Source organism: Perognathus longimembris, chromosome 7, assembly GCF_023159225.1.
Source record: "Perognathus longimembris pacificus isolate PPM17 chromosome 7, ASM2315922v1, whole genome shotgun sequence".
In the NCBI taxonomy this organism is placed as follows: Eukaryota; Metazoa; Chordata; class Mammalia; order Rodentia; family Heteromyidae; genus Perognathus; species Perognathus longimembris.
The window spans coordinates 43,140,514-43,164,367 of record NC_063167.1 but is presented as its reverse complement, the minus strand read 5'-3'; the positions used below and the strand labels follow the sequence as shown (position 1 = coordinate 43,164,367).

At 40.8% G+C, this 23,854-nt stretch overlaps 1 protein-coding gene across 5 annotated transcripts in view; it reads left to right on the top strand.

The window, feature by feature from the left end:
• The first annotated feature begins 8,523 nt into the window (after positions 1-8,523).
• The window catches only part of Dock7 (dedicator of cytokinesis 7), a 181,058-nt gene continuing 165,727 nt past the window's right edge, over positions 8,524-23,854 (top strand). For all 5 annotated transcript variants that reach the window (XM_048351454.1, XM_048351453.1, XM_048351452.1 and 2 more), the window contains exon 1: positions 8,524-8,675. In XM_048351454.1, the coding sequence (XP_048207411.1) occupies positions 8,638-8,675 (38 nt within the window). In that variant the 5' untranslated portion in view covers positions 8,524-8,637. The remainder of the gene's footprint in view (positions 8,676-23,854) is intronic.

The following is a 23,854-nucleotide window of genomic DNA, read 5'->3' as shown; positions in this document are numbered from 1 at the left end:
TTATTAACCCACTTAGAAGGCAAGATTATAACACTCTCCCATGTGATTCATCCATATGCAAAAAATATACGGCATATCTGCTACATCATTTGCATAAAAAGCATCATTTTGCAACATTAGAGCCATGCCTATATTTGGTAGGAAGACCATTGTTCTTCAAATTTTTTTCTGCCTTGATGAACTTTTGGGAAACTTTTTTCTTCAGAGATTTGAAACATACCGTATAGAACAGGAAACTTCGAAAGGTAAAAGCACCAGAATGAGAAATGGAAAGGCTAGAATTGGAGTATAATAGAAGCTGCCACCATCTGTAACTAGCATTAAGGTAAGAATTTTAGGACACTAAGCTTTTTTTTTTTGTGCTTCGTGTGGTTTGAACTCTGGGCCTAGGCACTGTGTCCCTGAACCTTCAGCTTAATAAAGCTCTACCACTTGAGCCACAGCACCTTCCAGTTTTCTGGTGGTTAATTGGAGATAAGAGTCTTACGGAATTTCCTGCATGAGCTGGCTTTGAACTATTAACCTCAGACCTCAGCTTCCTCAAGTAGCTAGGATTATAGGAGTGAGTCACCAGCACCCTGCTGATACTATGCCTTTAATCATCCTCATAATAAACTTGAGTTCCGGTACTATTTGAAGGACTTGTCTTTCCCCTTTTGGCCCAACTGTTTTATGTATCTAAAGATGGAATATGAAGGATTGATCCCCATCTGCATAAGGAGACCAAGAAAAACCCCAGGTATGTGTGGACATGCTTGACGGGCAGGCAGGGCCATCCATCTAAGCCTGGTTATAAACATTCCATTGTGGGCCCAACCCAAAGCCCACCTACCTCCCTAGATCTAATGACTTTTTCATTAATCTCTTCCTCTTTGCTCAGATCCCATAAAGGCCCAACTCCAAGCCTACTTCCCTGCACAACCACTGATTCCATGGAAAGGTTGCTGCCCCTCCATGTTGTGCCTCAAAAAACAGTCCTAGCCTGTTGAAGATTGAGTCTAGCCTTTTTCCTCCATTTTCCGAACACCATTTTTATTATTGCAATTATCATTCTGTAGATTCAAAATCTAAAGTTTCTTTTTTCTTTTTGCCAGTCCTGGGGCTTGAACTCAGGGCTTGGGCACTGTCCCTGAACTTCTTTTGCTCAAAGCTAGCACTCTACCACTTGAGCCACAGTGCAACTTCTGGCTGTTTCTGTTTATGTGGTACTGAGGATGGAATCCAGGGCTTCACGTGTGCCAAGCAAGCACTCTACCACTAGGCCACTTTCCCAGCCCTAGAAATCTAAAGTTTTGTGAAGGTAATATAATAAAAGTGTCTCAATTTTGATGCCCAAGTTCTTCACTGTTGGGCTATAAAGTCCTTTCATGAAATGTATATCTTTAAAATATGTAAGCTATAAGAAGAGTCATATCAGAGGTGTTTAAACCCAGGAAGAACCAGGATATAACAAAGAAAAGCTTTTAAAATGGTTAGAGCCAGCTTGGCCAATCTGAATATATAGTCATTTTATTGGATGAGTTTGTGTGGGAGCCAGTTCCATTGACTTGACCATACTCAAAGTGTTTCACATCAAAAGTTTAGGTTTCTCACAGTATCTTTAATAAACTAGGTATTACGCATTGCAATAAGCTAGGTGAATAATGAAGAAGGGGCAGCAAGTGGAAGGGCTAAGGAATAGGAGGGGAAGGATGGATATAAAATGGATTTCAAATTCTAATCATACAAACAGCAAAATTTGCTAATGTTCATGTGAGCTTATTGCTGCAAATCCTTGAATGATCCCAATAATCTTTTTCTTCTTCTTCTTTATTGTCAAAGTGAAGTACAGAGGGGTTACACTTTCATATGTAAAGCAAGTACATTTCTGATCCAACTTGTTACCTCCTCCCTCCTCCTCCTCCCCCCCCTCTTTGTTTTTGTTAGTTATAGGGCTTGAACTCAGGGCATAGGTGCTGTGCGTATGAGTTTTTTTACTCAAGAGTAGTGCTCTACTACTTCAAACCACAGTGCTACTTCTGGCTTTCTGATAGTTAATTGGAGTAAGAGTCTCATAGACCTTCCTGCCTGGGCTGGCTTTGAATTGTAATCCTCAGCTCTCAGCCTCCTGAGTAGCTAGGATTACAGGCATGAGCCACCAGCATCAGGCCTCTTATTTTTCTTTCTTCAAATGCTCTCTTTCCTTGACTTCCATGACACCATATTGCCTCCTTTCTCTCCTAGGTCCCAGTGTTGTTTCTTCCTAGCCTGCTAATCTCATCTCCATTTTTGCCTTTGCAAATTTAGTTTCTTTCCTCAGCCTTTTCTTGTTTTGTTTTTTTAGTTCATACATTTTCTCTTCTCATACCTCAAATAACATCCCATCTCTTATTTTGAAATTGCCTGTAAATGCTGGTGATTCCAAACTTAGCTTACTGGACATTTCTGTCTGAATGTCCTACGCACACTTCAAATTTGACTTGTACAAAGCTGAACTATAGGGGCTGGGGATATGGCCTAGTGGCAAGAGTGCTTGCCTCATATACATGAAGCCCTGGGTTCAATTCCCAAGCACCACATATACAGAAAACAGCCAGAAGTGGCGCTGTGGCTCAAGTGGCAGAGTGCTAGCCTTGAGCAAAAAGAAGCCAGGGGCAGTGTTCAAGCCCCGAGTTCAAGCCCTAGGACTGGCAAAACAAAACAAAACAAAACTGAACTATATTCTTCACTTTCTCACCAAATCTCCTATCCCTTTTATTTGTTTTTGCTTAGTGTGTTAGCTATTGTTACTGTACTGAAATCATCCAACAGGCTACCTATGAAGAAAAGAAGTTTACTTAGCTAACTGTTGTCAAGGGTCAGGCTCTGCTGGAGGGTGGCCCAGTGGCTGTAACATACCTCATGGTTAATAGCAATGGTGAAAATAAGATTACATCTCAAACCAGGAAGCAGAGAAAGCTGGCCTAGCAACACTTGTTCCTTTCATAAAAAAAACCCTCCCCCCAATGTTGGTTTTTTTTTTTTGTTTTTTTTTTTTGAGACAGACCAACCTCAAACTCACAATTGTCTTTTAACCTTTAAAGTATTAAGATTACAGGTATGAACCATCATAGCACATATATGGTATATATATCCTTTTTTGGGGGGCAATACTGGAGACAAACCCAGAGCCTATTATAGTGTGTTCTTTACATTCCTTAGCCTGGAAAACCAAGCTCTTTACAGACTAGCCTTTGCTCTAGCTGTCCAAGATTGCTTGCTTGCCACTCCCTAAGTTATACTTGTAAGCTCCAACCACACAGAACTATTTGTGGTTTCACAAAATAAGCCAAGCCCACATATCTCAGTGCATCTGCATACGCACTTTTAAACACTGTCCAGAAGGCCCAGTCTTCACCTTCCGTACTTTCCCTGCCAGCCTAGTTTTTAGTGGTCCTTTAGAACTAGTTTCCTTGACCACTCTAGGATCAACTATGGTGCTCTCTCATGTATTCCCACAGTACAACTCAAAGCCTCTCCCATGTACTAGCAAGAATTGTTTTTCTCTTCTATAGGAATATCATCAGATCCTGGCATAGAATAGCACCTAAAATACTTATTCAATTAGTGAAGAAGTGGATTTTGTGGAGACACTTTGGAACATAAAGACTTTTGAGTGGAGCATAAAAACAAAGGGAGTGGAGGAAGGTGGGGAAGAGAGGCAGGAGAGAGGAGAGGAGAAAACCTGGTACTCATTATCAGTCACTTCCTGTTCTGCCTTCCTCTTAGTTCTTGGGAACTACAAATCTACTTTCTGCTTCTGTCAATTTGTCGATTCTGGACAGTTCATATAAACAATATCATGCACCGTATTTTCCTTTGTGCCTGGATTTTTAACTCAGCATGTTTTTCAAGATTCCACCCATATCTTAGCATGTATCAGGATTTTCTTGCTTTCCATTGCTAAATTATTATTAATCTATTGTATGGATATGCCATTTTTACTTATCCACTCATCATTTGATGGACATTCAGGTATGTTTTCAAGTAGACCCGTGTCTTTATTTCCTTTGGGTACATACTTAGGAGAGGTAATAATGTGAAGGTTTCAATTTCTTCATACCCTCATCAACACTTTTTAACTTACTCTGCAGCCTAGGCTGGCTTGGAACTCAGTCTTTCTGTCTCCATTTCCAACTGCAAAGTGTATGCCACCACACCTGCCATCCAACAGAACTTTCTGTGATGATGAGAATGTTCTGTCTGTGCATTGTTCAATATAGCTTTGAGCCACATGTGGGAATTGCATACTTTGAAATATGCCTAATACCAACTGGAGTTTAATTTTATTTAAGTGGTCACATGTGGCTACTGTATCAAAGTGTCAGGTAAGACTTATTATTTCCTCATAATCTACATTTCTCAGCTAGAATTTTCTTAATAGATATTTTTTCCCTTATCAAATATGACCAACTAAGATATAAGTTTGTCTCGGGAAATATTATGGATCTGTTTTGTAGGTAAGGCATTGAATCTGACTGTGGCCATTTTGGCTGGGGTGGCCTGACCTCTTCACTATTCTCAACTCTGTAAAGCAGAAGTATGAGGTTCTCCCTAGGAAATCAGTTCTATTCTGGCAGGATTGCTACTGAGCTCTCTGCATTGCTTCCAGAGTATCTACAATGCTACTAGTGCCGCATACTTCATCTCTGTGACTCTTGTTTTGATTTTATCTGCAATTGCAATATAGTATTTTGCATGCTTAGAGCTTCCCACCTAAAGCACCCACCACTTCTCTTAGCTTTTTGTAGAGTGTTATGTAGCAGTTGTCATGGGAAAACTGTCCTGCGGCTTTCTTATCTGAAACTTACTGTTTTGAGATTTCTCTGCCAAATTGGTCCTGATTGCTGGTAAGCTGATTTGCCAGTACCATCCTATTAGAGGAAAAGTAAGGTCCTGGATCCCTGTTACTGGTAAGGCCACTGATGTTCCCAGAGTTATAGCTTGCAAAGTTAAAACAGGGCTAAACCCCACTTAGTTCTCATCACCTCATGTGAAATAAATATCTTGGTGATAAAGTAGTCTTTACCAAATGCTGAGCCTGATGCTACCTAGAAGTTAAATGTTCTCAAGGACTATGTACTTAACCTTAAATGTATTTAAGCTTTACAGGTTCACCTTCTGACCTTAACCCTTAATGTACTGTTTATTCACTTAGACCTCCTGATTTAGACCCTAAACTTTTTGAGGCAATAATTACCATTGTATCACCAGGGCCTATGATTATAGGTATTTAGTATTAGTTGAATGGAATTAGTTGTATTAGGGAGAGATCTAATGTACTCTGATTAGTCACTGATAGCCCAACTCAAGCTACCTTAAGAGAAAAGTAAAACAAACTCCAGTCCAAGGCTCATGTCATGTTATAATGGACTTATCTTTAAATTTTATTTTATCTGTGGTGTTCGGGGTTGAAATAAAGGCTTTTTACTTGTTAGGCAGGTATTCTCCCATTTGAGCCATATCTTAGTCCTTTTGTTTTTAGGTTATTTTCAGTTAGGGTCTCATGCTTTTGCCTGGGCTGGCCTTGGACCTAGATCCTCCTATCTCTCCCTCCAGAGTAGCTGGGAAGACAGGCCAAGTCCTCTTCAATTTTTTTGTTCTCCTCCCTGCTGTGGTACTTCACTTTCAGGTAGGCTTTCCTTAAGTAGAGTTCTCTGGTTTGGGCAATATTCTGATTCTTATTGGGCCTTATGGTTTTGATTTATGTGCCATCTTTGACCCAGAAACCATGGATATGTGCTGGTCTGCTTGTTCCAGCCTAGGTCACAAGTTCATCCTTGAAACTTGGAATGAGAGAACCAGCTCTTCAGAAGCACAGTGTATAGAGATGTGTGTGTGTGTGTGTGTGTGTGTGTGTATGTGTGTGTGTAGAAGAGAGAAAGAGGTATAGGGAATATGAATGCTTGTCAGCCAAAGCAATTCTACTTTCATTCCCATTGTTAAGTTCCATATATACTTTTCCTTGAGACTGAACTCATGTAGGACATGAATATTGGCCCACCGTGGACTTGGTCAGCTCTTCCTGAGAAGGGATGGCGTTGGAGTACACTCCTGCTTGGAGTGCTCCTCAGACTTTTTAATCAGTGGAGTTTGGTGTTGCTTGTCTGTGTCTTGCTCTAAATGTTTCCAGCAAGCTTCACAGTGCATGCAATGCCCTTTCAGACACTTTGGCAGCCAGTGAGTCATGTATACAAAGAACTATTCAAAGCGAAATGTGGTCAGTCTCTAGCAGAGTACAGAAAAGATGTTTGGCAAGTGGAGATAAAGGCCAACAACATCTGGCTTGGAGCATGAGAGCAGAAAAGTGATTCAGGGGCTATCAAGCACCCAGGACTAGTTTAATGTCAGATGAATAACAGTGATCATAACAGCTAATCATTAGTACTTAGCATGTGCCAGATGCTGTTCTAAGACATTGACATGAATTAATTCAATGATTCTTCACAATATCCTTCCAATAAGTACAACTAGAAAGGAAGTTAAATAACTTTCTCAAGGTCAAATAGTGAAAAATTGGCAGAATATGAGTGGGCACTTATCATGGGGTCAGGCACAATATAATCTCTGCATATCACTCTGAATGCTGCTTCATCTTTGTCAATGGACTCAGCTTGCTAAAGTAGTTTACAAAGGTGAACTAGATTTAAGCTAAGTGGGTTGTACACTTAGGTGGAAGCTAAGTATATGTCCTCATGCACAGACCTATTTTCTGTCTCCAGAAAACAACTGTTTTAAAAGCAGTGTGTCACTGGAATAAGCACTGGTATACAAAGAAACCAAACCTGTCACTTGGGTTAGAGCACTAGACAGGAAGCTATCGACCTATGGATGCTTTCACTTCTGATTCAAAGTGTGACAGGGCAAATGACCTAATGTCTCCTCCAAACTGCAGATTTTCTAATGGTATAAGAGGGGAAAACCTACCTATCATGATCTACAAGAACAAGTGGGAATGTAGTAACAATAAATACATAGACTTGCTAAATTCCTAAATTCATGCACTATTTAGGATGCTTTAAGGTACCACAATAAACCAAGGCATTTTTCCTAATGTCATTGTAATTTAAAAATCATTAAATGTGTATGAAAAAGCAAACATTCTATGCACTATGGAATTCCAATGGAATTGTTAAAAGATTACAGGAAGTCAGTTCCATCTTAAACACAGAGATCATTTAAAAGAGCACCAAAAGGTGAAGATCAGCCAGGCCTTGGTGGTTCACACAAGAACCCCAGCTACTCAGGAGGCTGAGATCTGAGAATCATAGTTCAAAGCCGGCCCAGTTAATCAAAAAGCTGGAAGTGGAGTTGTGGCTCAAGTGGTAGAGCACCAGCACTGAGCAAATAAAGCTAAGCAAGAGCACCCTGGCTCTGACTACTCCAGTATCAAGAAGAAAAAAAAGGTGAGAAATATGATCATATCTAGGGATATGTAGGTATATGAAATGAGACCTCAAAAAGGAGTTAGTAATGGACTAATGAACTTACAGAGTATTGTCACAGAAAAAAAAATTGTCCTCAAAGAAAAGGCCTAAGGGCCAGGGGGTCACGCCAGTAATCCTAGGCACTCAGAAGGCTGAGATCTGAGGATCAGAGTTCAAGGCCAGTCTGGGCAGAAAGGTCCGTGAAACTCTTATCTCCTAATTTACTACTTAGAAAAAGCTGTGGCTCAAGTGGTAGAGCGCCAGGCTAGAGTACAAAGAGGCTCAGAGACAGCGCCCAGGCCTTGAGTTCAAGCCACAGAACCAGCAAACAAAACAAAACAGCCCCTAGGCTCTTGATTTGAACCCTCAGTGCAAAGGTCTCCCATCTGCGCGACCAGAAGCCAGTTGCTTAGCCTCAGAGCCAATTCCCTTCCTTCTAAAATGGAGATGATAACAAATTAAACCAAAGCGGTACTTTGAAAATTCCGTGGAAGCGTGCGTGTGAAACGAATCCAGTGCCTGGCTCGGTCCCCAAAGATCCACCAGGACTATGGCTACCTCTGCAGGAGAAAGGTCTTTTCTGGTCCCCTCTCCACAAGGCAAACCATTGTTTCTCCAGTCAGACCCTATTCACGAGCTCCGGGCAGAAAGAAGAAAAAAAACCCAACAAAAGCCGAAACAGTGGTGGGAGATGGGCGCGGCCGACACGCGAGACCAGCCCATCCCGGGCGGCAGAGCCCATCTTCCATTTCCTCCCCTTCCTTTTCGGGAAAGCCAGGCTGTTCTGTGCTCGGTGACCCCCCCACCCCCACCCCCGGAGTCCTCGGGTGGTGCCGACCCGTGGAGTCGGGGACCCTCGTAGCTCCCCCACCCCCACCATTCTTCGAGTTTCCCGGCGGCCGCAAGCCGGCCACGAGCGCCCGGCTCCCGCGGGGACCGACGCGGGGAGGAAGGGAGAGGAGGAGAAGGGGGCGCCGGGACGGAGCGGCGGTTTCTGCGTGCGCGCCTGTCCGGAGCATTACGGCAGCACTCGTTCCCGGCGCGGGCCGCCTGCCCTAGCCGCGCGGGTCCGGAGCGGGGACTGGCGGAGGCCGCGAGGGAGGGAGCGCGAGCGGAGGCGCCGACGAGCGGAGGCACGCGCCCGCCGGTCCGCGCCCAACCCCGCGCCGCCTTCGCCTCAGCCGGAGCAGCCATGGCCGAGCGCCGCGCCTTCGCCCAGAAGATCAGCAGGTACCTCTCCCGGCGTGGGCCGGAGGAGACGCCGGGAGCCGCGGCGGCCCGGCCTGGGAGGCGGGTGGGTGTGGCGCCGCCGGCGCCGCGGGGCTGTGAGGAGCCCGGGTGGGGGTGGAGGGCGGCGGGCGGCGCGGGCATCGCCGAGGCCTCGCGACGCCTTGCAGGCGACCCGGGCCTTCGCGCGGGGGGCCGCGGCCCGGGGCGCCGGGAGGCGTTGGGGATCGGGCGGGCGCGGGCCGGGTCGACGCGCTGCCTCTGCGGGCCGAGGCCCGGCCTGGAGTTCGGCGGCGGCGGCGGCGGCTCGCGGCCGGGCGGGCGGGTGGGGGAAGCTCGTCGTCCCGCCGCCTGCGCTTCCCAAATTCTTTGTGTCCGCACCCCGGGGCGGCGGCCGTGAAGGCTCGCGCCCGGCTCCCCGCCCACCGTCCCTCCGGGGCTGGGTCCCCCACCACGGAGGGTGCACCCCAACAAAAGGAGCGGCGGGTGGGCGCGGAGGCGGGCGGGGAGGCCCCTTGCCGTCATCCCCTCCCCCCACCCGCTTGCTTCAGAGTGGCTTTGCACCCTAGATTTCAGTCACACTGAGGCTAAAAAGCAAAGTTGAGGGTTGCCCTCCTCCCCAGTCTTGCACGGTTTTGGCGTATGAATTTAAACATGCGCTCTCCTCCCCTCCCCCTGGATCTCTTCTTGTTTCCCCATGGGGAAGATGGTTGCAGGGCAGTGGGCTTTCTTTCCACTTGGCCACGCTCTCGCGTTTCAGAGCTTGCCCCGGGAGTCTCCAGTTGAAAAGGGATGCTGGTTGAGATTTCTCAGTTTACCTGTCTGTAGCAGAATGGTTGGATCCCTTCTTCCCTCCCTCCCCCAAACACACAACACACCTCACCCCAGTATTACAGTATTATAGTGTTTGTAGAGTTTCTTTGTGGAACGAACTTACATATAAGGCACTTGATATTTTTGGCCTTAATAAAACTGTATTTCTGTGAATTAATGGTATTTCAAGGAAAAAAAAGACATTCAAATGCAATACCCTCATTTTGATCAGTTGGATTTATTTTCGTGGCTCTGAATCTTTTGTGTGCTGACATGTCTTTAGAGGTTTTTGGATCTACCAAAAAAGAACTGTCTTAACTACTAGACTAAGATATTGCTAACTCCCTTTTTTTTGAGGAGCACGTTTTTCATTTAAAACTAACATCTTTTTCATAGGAGATCCTCCCCCCACCTCCCTTCCCGTTTTAAAACCCACTTCTTTTTTTCTTAAGAGGCAAAATAGCAAGTTCTTAACAGGGTGGGCTCTACTGGCAGATTCTGCCATGGGTTCAGCCATTGTTGTTTTCTTTGTTGGGATCTTGGCCAAATTGTTTAAACTCTTTAAGTTTTAGTTATCTAAAAAGTGGAGATAGTCCCCAGCTTATAGGATTATTATGAGCATTAAAAGGCCTCATCTGTACAAAGTGCTTAGCATAGTTAGGGGCCCATACTAGCTGTTCTTGAACATTTGTACTAAGTAGGATAACTTACACAGGGGATAGGAACTTATTGCTTTCTTTGATTTTGTAAAAGAACTTGAGTTTTATTTCTGTAGGCAGTGTCATTGAGCAAGGATATATGTATTAACATTTTGGTATTTCTTTTTAATAGAACCCAAATTTTTCTTTGCAAATGTGCAAATGCATTGAGTAAATGCATATTCGAAAGTAAGACATACAATACAAGGCTTATTTTCCATTAATGGATTTTGTTGTCAGACAGGATAGGACTAGCCACAAGAAAAAGTACGATTAACTTGTTCAAAACAGCTCAAAATGTAAATAAGAATAGCCTTGTGAAGTTGTTAAATTAAGACAATGGGAAGAAGAGATGCACTGGTTGGAGACACATACCTAGGCATGGCAGTGATTAGTGAGTTATTACATATGGAATGTGAGGAAGGCTTGGGATACTGATATCCAGGTTTGTACCTGGGCAGCCAGGTGGATGATGAAAGCAGTTATTAAGGAAGTATGAGAGGAAGGGTTTTGAGATTGAGAAATGTTGGGTGGAAATGACTCAGTTGTGGACAAGTTAGTTTTGAGGGCTCTTGAATCATTTAAATAGAGAACATCTATTAGTTATTGGTGCAGATGAGAGATTGAGCCAGAGATGTAAATCTGAGAATCATCAGCAAGCAGATTGTAATTGAAGCCAGTAGAACTGATTAAAAAAAAAAAAAAATCCGGGGAAAATGTGCAGACTAACTGGGAGGGAAAGCCAATGACATAACTTGCACTAGATAATCATTATCTGCTAATTGTGAATGAAACATGCTTTCCTTCTTGTTACAGAATATGGTTGAATAATACTTCTGAATAAATTCTTGTTCTGCTTCTAAATTTTCTAGAGGAGATGTGACACAAATTCTAGAGAGACACTGGATCTGACATCCTAGGTCCTGCCACTTGGGCTAGTTCCTTGACTATACTTCTGCCTCATTTTCCCTTTATAAAGTTAGGGTAATCATCAGACTTTCCTCATAAGGTTCTTGTGAGAATTTAGGAAATCAATGCTTCTAAGTGCTAAGTATCGATTGTTTTATGATAATATTTGTAATATGAGGCTTAGAACCATTTCCTGGAAGTGGTAATCCTTTCTGTGATTATGCATACACAAAATTCGTTGTTCTGTTAAAACCATTACTGTTTTAAACCTTTTGTTTTTCCTTTCTTCTTCTTTCCTTCCTTCCCTCTCCCTCTTTTGTCTCTCTCTCCTTTTCCTCCCCCCCTTTCCCTTTCTCTCCATTTCCTTTCCTTTCTTCTTTCTTTGTTTTTCTTTAAAGCTTCATGATGGTCCAGAAAACCTTTACTTTAAAAAGAATTACTCTGATCTCTTTTCTGGCTCAGTTATTATGTTTTTTGCCCTTTGCATGTGGTGCTGTTTTTTTTTAAGGCTGTGATTTGGCAATTTCTGAAAGCTCTTTTATTCATTTTTGACTGATTATACTGCTTAGCTCAGCTCAACATAGAAAAGCAGGATGAATTTTGCCCGTATCAAGTAATTGCCTCTTCATTTCTCAGCAGTTGCTGCCTTTTGAGGACATGCCCATGCGTTTATGGAATATTGACTGTTTGCAGATTAATGACCTGGGATTAACTGAATTATTTTGTTCTAGCACCTGATGTTGCAAGATGAACATTTGTGAAAACTTAAGGGACTCTGTGTTACTTCATTATCTTCATAACTTAAAGAGGCAGAAAAACATAGTGACCAAGCACTGGAGTCAAGATTGCACAGATTTAAATCCTGCCCATACCATAATAGGCATCTATTTCTGAATAGCTGATCAGATCTCTGAGCCTCAGATTCCTCGTCCAAAAGAGGCATAGAAGCCTTCATAACATTGATGTAATAGTTAAATGAGTCAATACACCTGAAACACTTAGAACTATGCTTGGAATAGGCATTCAAAAAATCTTAGCTACTACTCTTATTCCTTCCTATATGGTTTGCTATTATTACTACCATTTTCTAGATAAGACTTTGAGGCCTGCAAAGAGTGATACTGTTTACCTAAATTGGGCACCTAGTCTTCTTATTTTTAGATATTATACTCTTTTTGCTTGACTATTTTCTTTCTGCAAAGTTTTTTCCATGGTAGCTTTACATTTCTTATTTAATGCAAGTTTCTGGTGTTTTTTGTTGTTGTTAGATCTCAATTTCTTGGAAATAAACTTACTCAATCTTGGGGGGTATGAGGGACAAGGTAACAAACAGTACAAGAAATGTATCCAACGCCTAACATATGAAACTGTAACCTCTCTGTACATCAGTTTGATAATAAAAATTTGAAAAAAAAAACTTACTCAATCTTCGTTTATTTTAGTTTTTTTTTCTTAATTTGATAGCAACTATGGCTGGATAGACACAATCTTTTTTTTTTTTTTTTTTTTTTGGTGCCTATTCTGGGGTTTGAATTTAGGGCTTGAGTGCTGTCCTTGAGCTGTTTTGCTTTAGGTTAGTGCCATGTGACCACAGCTCTACTTCTGGCATTTTTGATAGTTAATTGGAGATAAGACTTTCTTGACCTGACTGGTTTTGAAGATCTTTAGCTCTCAGCCTTCTGAGTAGCTAGGATTACAGACATGAGTTATCAGCATGAAGCTCTAGGCCAAATCTTTTAATCTGCAAAATCTACTTTGTTTAGTTTATGCTTCCATGTATTATCAACTGCTTCAGTGCCACCTGTTTCAGCTCTTTGTTCAATAAACTTTCCTTGGTCTTTTGTTATACTTATCTCACTAATGTGTTGTTGTTTTTTTTTCCTGTATGAAGGAACTGAACGCCGGACTTGGCACATAATTAGGGGAGTGCTGTTCAAATGAGCTTTATCCTCAAACTTCATATTAGTAATTTTCATATCAGTAATTTTCAAAATTAGTAATTTTCAGTGCTGAATATGCACCCTGTTTGTTGCTCCTGAGCTGCACAGTAGTGTTAAGAAGGAGCCTAGGACATTTGTAGTTGTTGTTGGTTTTTTTTTTTTTTCTTTTGTTTTGTGCAGGGCCTGGGTGCTGTCCCATAGTATCTTTGCTCAAGGCTAGCACTCTACCACTTGAGCCAGAGCTCTACCTCTGGCCTTCTTTTGGGAGTAGTTTATTAGAAATAAGAGCTTCTTAGCCTTTCCTGCCTGAGCAGGCTTCAAACTGTAATCCTCAAATCTCAGCCTCAAAAGAAGTTAGGATTTCAGGCGTGAGTCATCATGTAGTTCTTTTATTAACATTTTATTTTGTTCAAGCTCATTTCATATTCTCCCCACTTCTCTTCATACCCTCCCTGTTTCTGTCTCTGTCTCTCTGCCTGCCTGCTGGTCCTCACCCTCTCTTTTTCTTTCTGTCTCTCTGAGACAGACTTTCCTTATGTAGCCAGAGTGGCCTGACCTTCATTTCGCTTATCTACTTAGACATACTATTCTTTCATTACGTCATTTAATCATCTTTTCCTTGAGCTTGAAAGGTCTCTTGTCCCCAAAGCTTATTACCTATTTTATTGTACTTTTGAAACGCATTCCTCTATTTTCCTCAGAATCTTGATTCCACACTTTCCCCTTTCCTTTCTGAAGTGTGTGTGTGTGTGTGTGTGTGTGTGTGTGTGTGTGTGTGTGTGAGATTAAAGATGCAGTCTTAGCCTGGTGTCAGTAGCTTATGCCTCTAATCCTAGCTACTCAGGAGGCTGAGAACTGAGAAATGTGGTTCAAAGTCAGCCTAGACAGGAAAGTCTGTGAGACTTGTAAGAGTCTTCAGTTAACTACCAGAAAGCTGGAAATGGCACTGTGGCTCAAAGTGGTAGAGAATCAGCCTTAATCACAAAAGCTCTAGGTCAGAGCCAAGGACTTGAGTTCAAGTAGAAAAAAAAAAAAAAGTCAGTTCTATGGTCCAAGCTGGTATCAAACTCATTATCTTTCTTTCTTAGCCTCCTGAATATGTATGTATGTAATCCTAGTAATGTCTGGCTTCCTAACGTCTTTATCCCCCCCCCCCCCCACAAATTATGCTTTTCTTATTATAAAGCAGATAACTATTGAGTTTTTTAAAATTATTTTTATTTTATTTATTTCTTTTTGCCAGTCCTGGCTGGGCCTTGGACTCAGGGCCCAAGCACTGTCCTTGGCTTCTTTTTGCTCAAGGCTAGCACTCTGCCACTTGAGCCACAGCGCCACTCCTGGCCATTTTCCATATATGTGGTGCTGGGGAATTGAACCCAGGGCTTCATGTATATGAGGCAAGCACTTTTGCCACTAGGCCATATTCCAGCCCCAACTGTTGAGTTTTTTATTGTTAGGAATTTTTAGCTGTCAATCCTTTCTTTTTCTAGTCATTTTTTCCCCATGAGTATGGTATAGTCATGACTACTACTTCCTGCTTATTCTCATGAATCCTTGGACTGTATAGGTGTATTTATCTTATGTATACTAGAATTATTGATTTTTTTTCAGGAGTGGGGATTGGACTTAGGCCCTTGCACATATTAGGCAAGTGTTCTACCGCTATATAGCCCAAGCTGTTGAGTAATAGAAGTGTGTGTGTGTGTGTGTGTGTGTGTGTGTGTGTGTGTGTGTGCTGATCCAGGGCTTGATCACAAGGATTAGGTGGTGGCCCTGAGTTTTTTTGCTCAAGTCTAGTACTCTACTACCACTTGAACCACCACTCTACTTCCAGCTTTTTGGTGGTTAAATTAAGAGATAAGAGTCTCATGGACTCTCCTGGTTGTGCTGGCCTTGAACTGTGGATCCTCAGGTTCTATTCTTTTGAGTAGCCAGAATTACAAGGATGAAACACCAGTCCCCCAGCATAGAACTCCAACTTTAAGGTTCTGGACTTTTGATACTTTTTATTTCTTTGTTGCTGATTTCATGAGGTTTTATTTTGTTTGTTTTTGTTTACTGCCAGTCCTGGGGCTTGAACTCAGGGCCTGGGCACTGTCCCTGAACTTCTTTTGCTCAAGGCTAGTATTCTACTACTTTGAGCCACAGCAGTACTTCTGGCCTTTTCTGTTTATGTGGTACTGAGGAATTGAACCCAGGGCTTCATGCATGTTAGGCAAGCACTTTACCATTAAGCCATATTCCTAGCCGGAGTTGTTCCCCGCCCCCCGCTTTTTTTTTTGCTAGTTTTGGGGCTTGAACTCAGGGTCTGAGCTCTGGCCCTGGCATCTTTTTGCTCAAGGCTAGCACTCTACCACTTGAGCCATAGTGCCCCTTCTGGCTTTTTCTATATATGTGGTGCTGAGGAATTGAATCTAGGGCTTCATGTATACAAGGCAAGCACTCTACCACTAGGCCATATTTCCAGCCCTCCCCCTAATTTTTTATTTCCTCCTTCTGCAACACATGTTTTTAGAGAGCTTTTTGATGTTAGGTCAAGGCGTTGCTTTTATCTCTAGTGCTTAGAATTTATGGATACTGTCACACTCTACCCTTGGAGCACATCTGATTACTTCACTTTCACATAGCCACAACAGGGTCAAAGCTAATCTAGTCTGCACCCTCTAGTGTTGCTGAGTCTCCCCAAGATGCAGCTTCATCATAGCATTCTTTGTTCAAGAACATAGTAGTGTAGTTTCAGTTAATTCTAATGCTTGCGTGTATTTTAAGGTGATCTGTGATCTGGTTTTCCTTTTGTTGTACTCTTGTAGTCTGGTGCAATCACCGTATCCCTGCAAATGCTATGCTTATTTTCATCTTTTAAATGTTTTGCTATTTTTAGTTTTAGTTTTTGCTTTTTTACATATCCTTTCTCTTCTTTTAAAAATCTTGTCCATTCTTCAGATTTCAATCTCCTGTTCTAACTTTTAGGATAATCATTTACTTGTTTGTTTTTTAATTACTACACATGTGAATGTACTATGATATTTTGTGTTTTTGAAGGTATTCAAAAACATATAATTATGTTTTGCTTAAAATTATATTAGTAAGGGTCAGTGCTTCAAATCTGTAATCCCAGCTACTCTGGAGATGGAGATTAAGAAGATTGAAGTTTGAGGTCAGTCCAGGCAAAAAGTAAGCAAAACCCTGTTTCACTACAAAAAGCTGAGTTTGATGGTACATTTGCCATTCCAGCTATGCAGGAAACATTAAGTAGGAAGATTGTGGTCCAGGCTGTCTTGGGCACAAACTGAAGATCCTATCTCAGAAATAGCCAAAATAAAAAGGGAGATAGGGCATGGCAAAGTAGAGCACCTTCCTAGCAAGTGTGAGACCCCAGAAGTTCAATCCCCAGAAGATTGTATTATCAGAAGGGTGATGAGGTTCAAAGGACATTGCAAATATACCTAAATACAATATGGGAACACTGTGTGTGTGTATAGTAATATCACAATGAAATCCCTATATAGGTGGGTGCCAGTAGCTCATGCCTATAATCCTAGCTACTCAGGAGGCTGAGAGTGGGGTTCAAAGCTAGTATGGGCAGAAATATCCTCCAGACTTTGTTTTTTTGGCCAGTCCTGGGCCTTGAACTCAGGGCCTGAGCACTGTCCCTGGCTTCCTCTTGCTCAAGGCTTGCACTCTGCCACTTGAGCCACAGCACCACTTATGGCCATTTTCTATATATGTGGTGGTCACTTATGGCCATTTTCTATATATGTGGTGGTGGGGAATTGAACCCAGGGCTTCATGTAGTCAAGGCAAGCTCTCTTGCCACCAGGCTATATTCCTAGCCCCAGACTTTTTTTTTATCTTTAACTAACCAGTAGAAAGCTGAAACTAAAGACATATGACTCGAGCAATAGAGTGTTAGTGATGAACCAAGAAAGTTGAGTGAGAGAGCTAGGCCCTGAGTTTAAACTCCAGTACTGGCCCCACCCCCCCAAGAATCCCCCATAGTACAATTGTATACTAATTAAAAAACAACATAATGAAAAAATTATATACAATAAAATGAAAATGATCATATTATATTATTAGCCAGGCTCCTGTGGCTCACACCTGAATAGCTTGCAGTGTGAAGCTAGTCCAGGCAAGAAAATCTGTGAGACTCTTATCTCAAATTAACCAACAGAAACTGGAAGTGGCATTGTGGCTCAAAGTGGTAGACCACTAGCCTTGATCAAAAAAAGCTCAGGGTCAGCACCCAGACCCTGAGTTCAAGTTGCACAACCCCTGCCCCCCCCAAAGAAATCTACTTTTATTTTGCATTTTCTAGAAACAGAGCGTGGATTAAGGGGATAAGAATTAATGCTTTATTTGGAAAACACAATCCCAGGGCATCCGGAATAAAATAAAAGAGAAACAAAGGAGGAAGATGGGAAACAATGTAAAATGATACATAATCTCTGTGACTGTTCCTTCACAAATTGCTGGGGAGAGATTACTTGGTGACATACTTGCTTGGCCACAAAGGACAATAATAGTTCCTTATATTAGTTGGTGGGATTCTGGAAAAAGAGGGAGTTTATCTGCCACTCTCTTCTGCCAGTTCCTTCCAGAGTTAACTCTTCTGTGGTTGTATTATTTTGGACCCCTTAGACAACAGTCTGGAATCTCTCATTACTTTTTTATTGGCCTTCTCCTGAAGAGTTTTTTCATTTGTGTAATTTAATACATTAGGGATGGGGACCCAGGGGAGGTTGATAGGTCTGTTATCCTCATGTCTTGTGTAGATTTTGCATGAAATAAATTCAGTGACATTTGACAGTGCCAGGCTCAAATCCTGATAGCATAGTTCTAGCAGAAACAATGTTGAAACTCATTTATTGGTTTGCTTCAGGTCACACGTACTTACTTGAACCAATCACTTTCTTTAGGGATGTGGTGAAGTCTGCTAATCATAGGTCTCTTACCCCCTAGTCTGTGATTTGAGGGGGATATGAAGATGTCAGCATCACCTGAATCTCATGGAAAGCATTGCTAGCTGAAAGCTACTGAAAAGAACATGTTTCTAATGTAAAGAAGGAAGATAAGTATACTGGAGAACTGGTCACACCCAAACAACTTATATTCTTCTAAATTAACCATTCAGAGTTTATGCACATCACACCTGAAATTTAAATGGGAGCGATGAAATCCAAAGAAAAGCAGTATAACTTGATGCTAGCTGGCTGTGGATTCCCTGTCCCTTATTATTTTTAAAATCACCTTGTATTGGTTATACAGGAGGGCATTTTGTTGTTACATTTCCACCCATTAACAGTGTATTCCAATTGATCTTACCTCCCTTATCACTCTTTCCTTCTTCCTTCTCTCTTTTCCAAACAATGTTAACAGGGTTCATTCTGATTTCGGAGTTGTAAAAAAATCTATTTTCAACATATTCATTCTTGTTCATACTTCTTTTCCTATCTCCTGCCTGAGAGCTCTTCCCAACTTAGTCTATTACTTTCTTCTCATGCTTTAATTTAAAAGTTTGCCTTAGATCTTAATGCCAATTCATAACCTTTGAAAGACTGTCTACATGGTTTTTATTTTTGAATTTCTCCTATTTTCTTCTCGTCTGTACTCATGACATCAGAAAATCAGTGATTTTTGCTGAAGATTCAAGGTTTGTGGAATGGGGTGTTAGGATACAGAACTTTTGTGACTCTACTCAATCTTTCTAGTTCTTCCTCATAATTCTTTTTCTAATATAGTTTCTTATCTTTACAGAGTAGTTCCAACTGTACTCAGTTTCTTTGAAAAAAGAGAACAAAAATCCTGTTTTTATTAAAATATATTTTACACACTATACAATTTATTCATTTAGAGCATATAAGGAAGTGGTTTTGGTAAATTTACAATCATAATCATGTGCAGTACAGCTTGAGAGTGTTTCTGCCGTTCCCCCCCCCCCCCAAAAAAAAAATCTGTGCCAGTTTTCAGTCATTCTTGTTTTTACCCTAAGCTCTGAACACTGCTAATCATTTGTCTCTAGACTTTGCCTTCCTGAACATTTCACATTAGGGCTGCCTATGTCTTAAGTGTTAAATATATTATGTAGAAGGACGATTTTGTTGTTTTTTTTTTTTGCTTCCACATCATATATATTCTTCTGAGCTTTTAATAGTTTCTCTGGTTCAGTCTTCTGTGTTCCCAAAGACTATAACCAGACTTAGAAATGATACAAAGATAATGTCTTATTGTTTCATTTAGCTGTCCATGAAATACAGGAAATAGATCCCCAAAGTGGTGGTAACATGTTTATAGTTAATGTATTTTATTTAATATGTATATATTTGATATATATGCTTTATAATATATTTTATTTAATATACAGTATATAGTTAATATATATGGACTTTATTGAAAAGCCTAATGGAACCCACAGCTGAAGTGAATGTGCTTATCTTTTCATACCAATACTTAGAATGTGCCCTTTGTGCTCTGTTCTCCTTCTGAGATTTCATTCCCTCTCCATTTTCAACTCTAACCTCTGATTGTTTATTGAAGCTCTTCTCTTCTTCCCATTCCTTCCTTTCCTTTGTTACAAGCTATCCTTTTTCTTGTTCTTTTTTATACTTTTAAATTAATAGCCTTTTCAGCAGAGCAGATTGAGGTTTACCCAAATTAGTGGAAAGTATGGAGCATATATACTACTCTCCTCCATGTGTCCCCTGTTAACATCTTGCATTAATGTGGTACCGTGTGTGTGTGTGTGTGTGTGTGTGTGTGATACAGGAGTGAGTTTCAAGCTTGCTAGGCAAGTATTCTAACTGTTCGAGCCACACTCACACTTTGCTCTGATTCTTTTTGAGGTAAGGTCTTGGCTTTTTTCCTTATGCTGGCTCTTATTCTTGCTTTCTGCTCCAGCTGGGTTGACAAGTGTATGCCACCATATCCAGTTTCCTTCCATCTTCAGCCTCATGTGTAATTGGAATGACAGATGTGTAACCAACATACCCAGCTACTGGCTGGGATGGGGTCTCATGAACTTTTTGCCCAGGCTAGCCTTGAACTAGGTAGGATTCTCCTGATTTCTGCCTCTAAGTTTCTAAGATTACAGCCTCTGGCACCTGACTCATTTATTTATAACCAATAAGCTAATGTTAATAGAATTATTATGAAGTAAAGAAGTAGATTACATTAAGGATCACATTTTGTGCTGCATATTTTATAGATTTTGGTAAATATGTAATGATAGGTATTCAACATTACCATGTCAAACAGAATAATTTCACTGCTGTATGCATTCCTTGTATTCTACTTATTCATCACTCCTTTCTCCTTTTCATCCTCTGAGAACCACTGATCTTACTTTTTCTGTTGTTTTGCTTTTCCAATGTGTCATGTAGTTGGAATCATACAGTATATAGCCTGTCCCCAGTCAGTTTTGTTTTTCTTTTTCACTTAGTAATTTTCTTTTCATGGCTTGATAACTTTTTTTATTCTATGAGTAATATTCCATTGTACGAATGTACTGCATGCAGTTTGTTTATTCATTCACTCATCAAAGAACACCTTAGTTGCTACTACATTTTGACAATTGTGAATAATGATTTAACTTTTAAAACATAAATATGAAGTAATTTAAATCATTTGTAAAGAAGTTGAGCTAGCTAGGTGCCAGTGGCTCATTCCTGTAATTCTAGCCTACTCAGGAGGCTGAGCTCTGAGGATCACAGTTCCAAGCTGACCTGAGCAGGAAAGACCATGAGACTCTGATCTTTAACCACCAAAAAGCCAGAAGTAGAGCTGTGGCTCAAGTAGAAGAGCACTGGCCTTGAGCAAAAAAGCTTGGGGACAACACCCAGGCCCCGAGTTCAAGACCCAAGATGGGTACCATAAAAAGAAAAAGAAGCTGAGCTAATTCATTATCTGGAGTCTTAAAGAATAACTTACCATTGAATCAAACCTTTTTTTTTTTTTTCCTGTCCTGAGACTTGAACTTAGGGCCTGGGTTCTGGTCTTGGGCCTCTTTGTGTTCAAGGCTTGAGCCATAGCATGGCTTCTGGCTTTTCCTGAGTAGTTTATTGGAGACTAGTTTATTGGAGAGTAGTTTATTGGATAAGAGTCTCATGGACTTTCCTGCCCAGTCTAGCCTTGAAACCCTGATCCTCAGATCTCAACTTTTTGAGTAGCTAGGATTACAGACATGAGCCACCAGTGCCTGGCATAGCAAAACTTAATTACATATTGGGCTCATAAGAATGTACACTAAATGAGTGGAATGATTGCATGTAAAAGAAGGAAGAAGGTATTGATGATTATGGGGGGAAAGATTATATGTTAAATTTGGATAGTATTTGGAAATAAGATTTTTGTGAGACTCACCTGGAAATTCTAACTAGGACCAAGATGTTCTGAATTCAGCCATTGGTTTGAGAAAATTCTACAAACTGTCTTCAAGCTGACCCAGAAACTGGGCCATCAGGTTTCTGTCATTTCATATTCATGAGATGAAAGGAAGAAAGTAGGGTTCATTTTTGGAAGAAAGTTAAAGAATAACAAGGCAAGATTTATATAAATACAGAAGAAACAGCTTGATGGTCATTGGTTGAGGTTAGATAATGACTTGGTTATATATTTACAAAAATTTATGGATAGTGGTCTTTGTTTTTTATTTGTTGCATTGTCTCTCTAGTAAAAATATTTCTAATATAATGGGGAAAGTTACTTAGTTACATGATTTAGTATTCACTGAATATTTTTATTTGTAGTTTGTGGAATCTAGGAGAAATTATCAACCTGTAAATCCATTTTCATGTCTAAAATATTCTTGTTTTAGAAATACTATTTACTGAAATACATTTGAAATACTAAGCCAAGTGTCAGTGGTTCTTGCCTATAATCATAGCTGTTCAGGAGACTGAGATATGAGAATTGTGATTCAAAGACAACCTAAGCAGACAAATTTGAGGGACTTTCCAATTAACCAACAAAAGGCCAGAAGTGAAGGTGTGATTACAGTGTTAGAGCACCAGTTATGAGTGGAAAGTCAAGTGAGAGTGCGTGTGCACTCACACACACACATTTGTGTGCTTAGGAACCAACAAACACTTTGGAATCTTAGAGCTTTTAAGTAATCCTGATTTTTCAAATAAAGATTTTTCTGTGTGTGTTGTTTTTTGTAGTGCCTTTGTGGTTTACTCTATTTGTCTGTATGTTTGGCAGTACTGTTCAGTACACTCAAGCCTCAGCCCTCAGACTCCAGAGTAGTTTGGATTACAGGTGTTAGACACCAGTTTTTCTCTGTATATTTTAAGTGGCTTAAAAAGCCTGATCTTTTCAGAGTCTATATGGTAAATATTTTAGAGGAAAAAGATGAATGCGACTACTTCTTCTGTTTTAGTAGAACATGTATGAAATATGGAAAAAATAACTAGGAAAGAAGAAAATAAAAGTTTGAGTTTGGTAAATGTTCTAAGAACTCTAGAGATATAGGTGTGTTTTTTTAAAGGCAGTTTTGAGACAAAATTTGCATGAAAATCTTGGCATTTGAGTTTTACTCTAAAAACACAAGTAAATTGGTTGGGTTGCTGGATTCCTACCTACTCAAGAGGTAGAGATCAGGAGGATCCTCGTTCAAGGCTAGCCCAGACAAAAAGTCCCACAGATGCCATCTCCACCAATAATAGCATAATGGAGCATACTTGTTATCCTAGCTAAGATCAGGAGGATCTGTAGTTTAAAGCTGGCTTGGGCAAAAAAGTTTATGAGATCCCATATTAACAAAAAGCTGGTGATACACACCTCCAATTCCAGCTGCAACAGGTGTGATAATATTGTTACTTAGGCTGGTTCAGGGGAAAAATGAGACTCTACCTCAAAAATAACTGGAACAAGCTTAGTGCTAGTGGCTCATGCCTATAATACTAGCTACTCCAGAGGCAGTTAATAGAGTATTGTGGTTTGAGGCTGGCTTGAGCATATACATAAGCATATACATACTTCTCAACCAATAACTAACTACTATAGTGTCTACCTTTCCTCTTAACTACTTGGGAGTCCATGATCAGGAGAATTTCAGTTCCTGGCCAGCCTTGGCAGAAAAGTCTACAAGACCATTTAAATAGAAGCCAGGTATGATGGCATATATATGTTATCCTTGCTATGGTGGAAAGCAAAACACAGAAGGATCTCAGTCCAGACCTGCTCCTGGGTGCAGAAAGCAAGACTGTATATAAAAAATAACCAGTTCAACAAAGGACTGAGGGCTTGTCTCAGTTGGTAAAGCATCTGTCTAGTAGATGTGAAGCCCTAATTTCAAACCCAGTACCACATACTCCCTCAAAAAACCGTCAGACAAATAAGTTCATAATTGGATTGATTAACATAGGAAGGAAGACTTTTATGTTTGACAGGGATGTGGAAGGAGTATGAAAGGTTGGAGAGGTAAATTAGGGTAATTATTATTGCATTAATATTATTAGGCTATTATTTCTGTGGTGGAAAGACATTATTTATTGGGTAAAAATAAGGAGTAGTTTTTGGGGTCATAAATGAGAAGCAGTTATATTAGAAAGGAAAGATTTTTTTTTCTCCCTAATTGTTACTGTATGTTCATTTGTTTAGAAAATATTTTACAACTGATACATAAGTGGTTCAAGTGCCAGCCAAGCAAGCAGGCAAGCAAACTGAGCAAGTACAAGAGGCTGAGTTCAAGCTCAGTACTGGCAACCCCCTCAAAACCTTATTATTTATAGAAATATGTATTTACATAGAATATTTTATAAATATGTAGTTTTAAAATATGCAATATTAAATGCACATGCCTGTATGTATTAAGAAACCCAAA